The 7,593-nt window shown below is 51.6% G+C and overlaps 1 protein-coding gene across 1 annotated transcript in view; it reads right to left on the bottom strand.

Annotated features, from left to right (window-relative positions):
• Positions 1-5,352: 5,352 nt before the first annotated feature.
• The window catches only part of KDF1 (keratinocyte differentiation factor 1), a 2,825-nt gene continuing 584 nt past the window's right edge, over positions 5,353-7,593 (bottom strand). The window contains 3 exon segments of the mRNA XM_009877399.1: positions 5,353-5,435; positions 6,073-6,147; positions 7,060-7,593. The exon segment at positions 7,060-7,593 is cut by the window's right edge and continues 31 nt beyond it. Of these exon segments, the coding sequence (XP_009875701.1) occupies positions 5,353-5,435; positions 6,073-6,147; positions 7,060-7,593 (692 nt within the window).

The following is a 7,593-nucleotide window of genomic DNA, read 5'->3' as shown; positions in this document are numbered from 1 at the left end:
CAGCGGTTGGGGTAACAACTGAAACGTGAGTTTTGCAGTTCAGGCTGGCGCTACGCGTCGCTCCGGTTGGCGTCACTTGCAGGTTGAGAGAAGACAGAGTCAGGAACCCCAGAGGGAGCTGGGCAAGATTTTTTGGGGGGTGAAGGAGTGTCGTTTTGCCTTTCAGGCAGGTGAAGGGAAAAGGTAAACAGTGCTGGGAGAATGGGGCCAGAACTTCAGCTCCAAGAACCCCACGGCAGGTGAATGCCCGGGGCTGTGTTTGTGAGCGGCGGTTGATCCCAGCACAACCCCTGGACTTCAACCCTTCAGGCCAGCGGAACAGAAGGTGTTTCTCCCGATGACCTTGTCCTCTGCAAACACCCAGCTGCCACTGACTTTCCCCAGGCCAAGGTGACTCAAAAACACCCTTTTGCTTCCAAAAGGCAGTTTCCCCTGGAATAAACTGTGCCAAGGGCAGGACAAGCTCTGGTCTGAGCAGCTGCAAAGTGGCTTAAAGAATGCAAAACCCCCCACCTCAGCCTGAGTTATTGGAGAGCACAGAATCACAAAACCACAGAATCACCCAGATTGGAAAAGACCTTTAAGATCGAGTCCAATCATTAACTTAACACTGACAAGTTGTCAACTAAACCATATGCCCACGCACCATGTCTACCCAGGGACAGGGACTCCACCACTGCCCTGGGCAACCTGTTCCAATGCCTGACAACCCCTTCAGTAAAGAAATCCTTCCTAATATCCGATCTGAACCTCCCCTGGGGCAACTTGAGGCCATTTCCTCTTGTCCTGTCATGTGTTCCTTGGTTGAACAGACCAATTCCCAGCTCTCCACAACCTCCCTTCAGGTAGCTGTAGAGAGCCATAAGGTCTCCCTTCAGCTGCTCCTCATAAGAAATGTGCTCCAGACCCTTCACCAGCTTTGTTGCCCTTCTCTGGACACGCTCTAGCGTCTGTGGCTTCATCCTTGTGACTATGGTGGGGAGGCACCAGGCACCTCAAGGGGCATTGGCATCCAAACCCTGCAAATATACCCTTGTCTTGACTCCCAGCAGACGTTTCCCTGCCCAAGCCCCAGCAGAGCAGGCAGGGCCATGCTGGAGGGTGGCAGCGACTAAAGTCCCTCTTTGCCTTTCCGTGCCTGTGTCACCCAGAGAAGCTGTTTCAATGCTGCCACCCGCCGGAGCCACGGCTGCCAGCAGTGCCCGGGGCTCCTCCACCCGCCTGGCCATGGTTTCCCGGCTGCTGGGCTCCTTCTCACGTCCTTTAAAAACAAAACCTTGAAGGCATACAGACTCTGCAGAAGGCTTTCCATACGGTAAAAGCTTCCCCTGGTCTTTTTAGTTCTACCAGCAGCTCTTGGCTTAGCTTTTATTATGAATATTGCAGCTCAGATCATTTGGGAACCCTCCCAGACTGCAGGACTGATTGGAAGGAGCGATGAAACAGCCAAACCCCAAAGAGGGAAATAGAGGAACAAAGTGTTTACGTTACTGCTTACTTTGAGGAGAAGCCACAGCTCCTCTGCTGCTGCTAAGGACGAAGTTGTAAAGAATTAGGGTCAGTCTCTCTGCTTTCTAACTTCTAAGCTGAAATAAAGAATTCAGCAGTTCAGGTTGTGGATGAGGAAGATGAATTTCACACTCAGAGCCTCATGCAGCCATTCCCAGCAGTTACTCATCTTCCTTAACCCAAACCCAAGGAAACAGGGGCAGCGGGGCAGCTTGGCCATGCAGTACATCTGACCCTACTGAAATCACCATGCTAAAGAGCAGCATTTTTGCAGCACAGCGAGGATCCGGGCACAGCGGGAGTCTCCAGAGAGCCTTCTCCTGGCAAAACCAAACCCAATAAAATCAAACAATGCCTTCAGGAAAAGAAAAGCGCTGAGTCAGGCTCCCAAAAGGAAGTACCTGTGCAAAAAGAGCCTGTTTACGTGCGGGTGGCCAGGTAAAGGGCTCTTGTGTTTGTGAGATCTCCACTTGGTCAACCAACTCCTGCCAGATCACTCAGCAAAATACTCTGATGCCGAGAGCAAAAACCACTACAGCAACAGCAAACACACTTCATCGACAGCAGACACGACCTTCAGCAGCCAAAACAACCCATGGGTTCATTCCACGCCAGCAGTGAGCAAGGAAACCCATGATCCAGGCAGCGAACTCAAGAGCAGAGAGTTGCTGAAAACAGGATGGACAAAAACCTCCCTGGAGACCTTTCCCAGCTGAAATAAGGCAGCATTTACCTGTTCACAGGTTTAAAATCCTTCCAGGAAACACATCTCTCGCACGACTGCGGTCGACTCCGCTGCTCAAGGATGACCGGCCAGGTTGAACTTGATCTTCATTTAATAAAACTTAGAGCAGGCAGGGGACCACGCACAGAAGGTCTCAAGTTAGGGCTCAGTCTTCTGCCTGTCTGCGTGGACTTGGCCAACAATCATGAGTCCTTAGCAGACCAAGCTTGAGCTAAAACCAGAGGGGTTAGTGCCAATCCTTCACGCTACCCACCCTCCTCCCTTGCATGGGTGACAGGTGAGTTGGTCCCGTGCACCCGGGGGTAAAAGCCATCGACCCACGACCACCTCCCTGCCGCAGCCCTCTGCCCAGGGAGGGCGAGGGAAGGTCAGTGGCAGGGAATGGAGCTCTGCAGGTTAGGGGTTGAGTTTTTGCAGTGAAATTATAAAGTGTAAAACTGGTCCTTCAAGTCACAGGCTCAGAGGCTGAGCCGGCCTCCCACCCCAAGCGGATCCTGCCCCACCATCAGGCACAGCAGCCACACCAGAGCAATTCTTGCATTTTTTAGCAAAATCTTTCCACCCCACAGGAAACAAACTGGAAATTCTGCCCCCAGGCTCAGTTTTTCCAGAGCTTGTCACCCCTAGGGAATGTCCACGTTTCCCTGAACGCAAACAGGTACTTCCCCAGAGGCTCCCAGCTTCCCTGTGCACCAGCCCTGCATTCAGCCCTCTGGAAAATCCCCTCCAGGCACGGGCAAGCGCTGCCAAATGGACAAAAATATCTTTGTCCCTGTGCTGCTGGGAAAGCCGGGATCAGCACCTGACGTGCAACACCCCCTCCACCCATCCCCAGCTCCCTCTGCTGAGGGATACTCTCCCCAGACTGATGCAAGCAGAAATGTAAAGGACACAGCACAGGTAAAGAGCACATGTTTTGTTTTATAAAAAAAGACCAAATCAGACGTTTAAGGCCAAGGGGTGCAAAAGAATCCCCTAAGTCACCACAGGTGTACCAGCTTCAGGGATCGTCAAGTTGACAGACTTCCTTTTGGTGTGTTTCAGGGGGTTTTGTGGGTTTTTTTTGCAAGCTTAATCCATACACATTCACAGACTAAACATGAAAAATGTGCTATTGCATCTGTACTAAAATCGGCAGCTCTCGGCAAGTCCATGCTCACCCCTCGTCTCCAAAGCTCCAGCGCACAGCCCATAGAGCGACGTGTCAGCGTGACCCAGGCCAACGCCTCAGTGCACAGGTTTAAGTAAACTTGTCCAAATATGTTATGTACAAATCCATTCAGAAGCAGGAAGCCATCGGTACAGGTGGCATTTGGGAAGGAGGTGACCAAACACAGCTCCTCTGGAAGTCCCAGGCTGGCCTTGCTTCGAGTCTCGTCTTGCACAAACGGGGTTTTTCACAAACCGACAGCTCTAAAAACAAAGCAGGGAGGGGAAGGCAAATCCAAGTCTGTGTCTCTCCCCTTTATTTTCAAAAATCTCTCTCCGTCGGTGTCTCAAGGTGTGGTCTCAGTAACGTCCATGATTTATGAAAGCGTGCTCTGAAAGGCGAGCAGTTTACAAAAACAGCCTCTAACAGGGGTTGGAACTGTACAATTCAAAGGGCTTTGGCCGGTTAAATAAGCCTGACCGCTCATGCGAGGAATTAAATCCTTTCCCCCCTACCCAACCTTTTGAAGAGTAATCCAAAATAAAGGCACATTTCAGTTCAATTAAGGCACAAAAAGCTACAATCCACACCAAAATACGGGGCCTATTTTAGTTTCCCTCTCCCCCCGCGAAACCATGGGCGTATTTATTCTACGGCTGGTAAATTCAACTCAGCATTTTCTATTCGTGTCCAAGGGCACTCGAATGTATAAACCCATCCCATGGCTTCACGTGTTCGCTTTACAATAAACAACCAAGTGGCAGCACCAGTAAGACACCAGCTTCCTCCTGCCGCAACGCCGCAGCCCTCAAGGTCACCGGGCGCTGTGCCCTCAGGGTAGCGATAACGCATCTCCTGCGGCTGCCTGGCTCTCAGAGGGGAGCAAAGGGAAGGAGAAGGCTCTGAGACCAAGCAATTCCTCACAAACCCTCTGGAGATACTCTCGGCGGAGGCTTTCCTTTTGAAGCAAGCCATTTTTAAAGCAGTTTCTAGCAGATCAGTCAAACAGCCCAATTCTTAATTATAAAAATCTTCAAAATGAACTATTTCCCTCGCCTGCCATAACCCAAGTTCAAGGCTCACCCAGCAGGCAGCATGAAACCAAGCGCGACGAGGAAACGCAGAGGGTTCGATAGATGAGCGAGGAAGAGCCGACTGGCACGCAAGCCACGGGTCAACGCGGGCAACTGGTAACACCTCGTGCCCCCAGCAACTGCAAAACTGATCCCCGAGGTCTGCTCAGGAGAGTGGGGCAGCTGTCCGGGCATCCCACCCCTCTGCAACTGGCACCAGGTTGGGAGAGAGGCCAAAGATTAAATGAACCACATTACCTGAACCTTCTCCTTACAAGGCAGCAGGAGATGACACCGCTAAGGGTGAGCGGACCTGGCTACTGCAAACACCACGGACAGAGGAGGAACATCTTTGGGACCAAGTCAGACATTTTAAATAGAGATTTGGGTCCCTAGAGAGCAGGTACTTCAGCATCGGCACAAACACAGAGAGGCCATCCAGTTATTCCCTACCCGAGTTAACTCATGCAATGCCAGAAAGCAAGAACTGTACAACAGATCCTCAAAGCAGGGAAAGGGCTGGGCCACTGATGTTGTCGAAGCTAAACGTCAAGTATAGAAATAACAGAGGCACAAGTTATCTGATACTTCCTCGCCCATCTTCGCCTCCCTGGGCACACAATGCCACCAGTTCCCCAGTTCACTTCCTTGATGTTGTACGATGTCAAAAAAGAAAAGAAAAAAAAAAAAATCCAGTGAAATTCAGACAGCAGGAGAAATTTGGCTTCAACAAAGGATCAGGGTAGACCCAGGGGAAAAAAAAAAACACCAAAAACAAAACCACAAAAACGGTGAAAAACACTCCATATGGAAAGAGGAGAAATCTAACTGCAGCAAAGCCCTGGCCCATCTGCCTGCTGCCTGGGTCCTTTTCCTTAACAATACACCTGAAGCAGAGGTGCCCCAGACGAGTCAGTCTCTGTGTCTTGAAAAGAAGAATCTCTGCTCGTTGGAGAGCCTTGGAGAGGAAAGAGAAGAGATGGTGACATTAAACAACGTGAACGATAGCAGCCGAGCGCCTGGCAGTTAGGCAAGCAGCTGCCACAAAAGGCTTTGTCCATCATGAGGGAGGAGAAAGCCACACAAAGCCAACAGGCAGGGAGCAACCCTGCCCTTATTGTAGCCATCTTCTAGACAGATCTGTCATTACGCAGGAGAAAACTTGTCTTTTAGCCCTGGGCTGCTCTTTGGAGTGGAGCAGGCACGCCGCAAGGATCAGAGCTCGAGGGACAGCCCGTCACTCTCCCCCGCTTCCCTTTTGCACAGTTCCTCCTGTTCCCAGTACAACCCAGCTGTGACCCCAGCCGGTCACACCCCAAACACAGCACCAACTTTGTCGAGACACCCAGAGACTAAAAGCTCTCAGGCCAAGGACTGTGCGTGGACAGAGTGCACTCCACGCTTGGGTTTCATTCTTTTTCAGAAGGACCCACCAACCCAGGCGGTCTCCTGAGCTCCTTTCACTCCTGAAGCTCAAGAGCGCTACAGCCCTTATGGGAACCTAAGGGGAAGGTGCCAGCTCAGCTTTTGAACATGGTGAAAATTGAAGGCATTTCAGAGCATTCCCCTTGCTCCTGTGATGCCAGGTACGTTACCTGCGCTGCTGTGCCGCCTCATGTTCCTGGCCATCACATCTGCTGGCGTTTCTTCTGATATTTGCACGGCCAAATCTGGAACAAAAAGCCAAGAGGGCCTGAGACAGGGAAGGATGGGCAGCTATGACTCAAAGTTAACAATCCTCACTGGGGAATGCACCAGGCTCTCCTTCAGAAGGCACCACCCTCAGGTAACAAGAGAGGTAGAGCCTGATTCTTCAGGTGGCTTCCACCAGCCTTGGCAATCTGAGTTTTATAGCCCTTAAATACCAGGAAGCAACAACAGCTTTACTGCTCGGCTAGGAAGCACAACAGCCACCTGGTTTCCTCTGTTACTTCTGGATGTTGCCTCCAACTTTTCAAGAGCTTTTCAAGAGCTTTCTACACCAAACTCTCTCAGAACCCTGTTCTGGAGGTCAGTCACTTCAGGCTGCTCCAGACAAGGAAAGAAACATCCCTGAAATAGCCACGAGGCACTTACAATGAGGCAGCAGCCCTCCCCTCCTCTTTGCAGGGATAGTTACTGGCTGCGCAGAGGAAGCCTCAGCTCCGAGGAAGCACTCGCTCCCGGTAGCTGGCGTTAGCAAAAAGCGCTGGTAGAACGCGAGGGAGAGAGCCAGCTTCATAACTGGACATCCTCTGGCACGAGCCAGCTCGTCTGGTCATACCAGTTAAGTTTGACTCACGGTCTTTCTGCCTAGCTTAGAGGCGCGGAGGAAAGCCAGAATCATTGCAGCGGCAGCAGAATAAGCCCTCACATTGCTCAGCACAAACTGCACTGACAGTGAAAGATGCTATCAAGAAAGCCACAGCACAGCAACTGGGGAGAAGCAGAAGTCTCCAGTAACACAAAAGGATCTTCATTCACACACCCCAGGAAAATAAGCCAGCCTGAAGACAGACATCAGCTCCATCGCCACATCCTCAGGGCTTCGATAAAAGAACCTTCTCTTACTGAAGTGGCAACACCGAGGAACCTGCACGTACCATCTTGGCTGAGGACCATGGACTCCAGCATTGTTTCGTTACCGCTGTCGGGTGCGTTGCCTCTGCTGGACTTCTCCTCGTGGCTCTGGCTGGTTGGGACAGAAATATGGGGCCGGACCCTGCTTTTCCGGGTGCTGATGCGTATGATGCCTCGGACCAGCCTGCACTCAGCATCCTGCTCATCCAGGTTGTAGTCCTGAGTTATGCTATTGATGAGGTCCGAGATCTTGTTGGTCTTCTCCAGGAAGACAGTGTCTGACGTGCATTTGGCCAGCTCGTCGATCTGGTGGACGCTGAAGAGCTCCGTCAGCTTCTTGAAGATCAGGACGTCGATCTGCCTGCTGGACATGGAGCCGTTCAGCTCGCTGATGTCCAGGTCGGACTCATGAAAGGAATAATACTCCTCAGAACTCCGGTGGCTGCTGGGGAGCGGCGGCTTTTCTATGCTGTTCCTGGAGGGCTTCTCCGACAGCTGCTCTTTGCAGCATGAATCTGACTCCAGGTGGTGGCTGGGGCTCCCGTTTTTATTGGCAG

Source organism: Apaloderma vittatum, unplaced genomic scaffold (assembly GCF_000703405.1).
Source record: "Apaloderma vittatum isolate BGI_N311 unplaced genomic scaffold, ASM70340v1 scaffold2481, whole genome shotgun sequence".
Classification (NCBI taxonomy): Eukaryota; Metazoa; Chordata; class Aves; order Trogoniformes; family Trogonidae; genus Apaloderma; species Apaloderma vittatum.
This window is presented reverse-complemented; position numbering and strand designations above follow the sequence as displayed.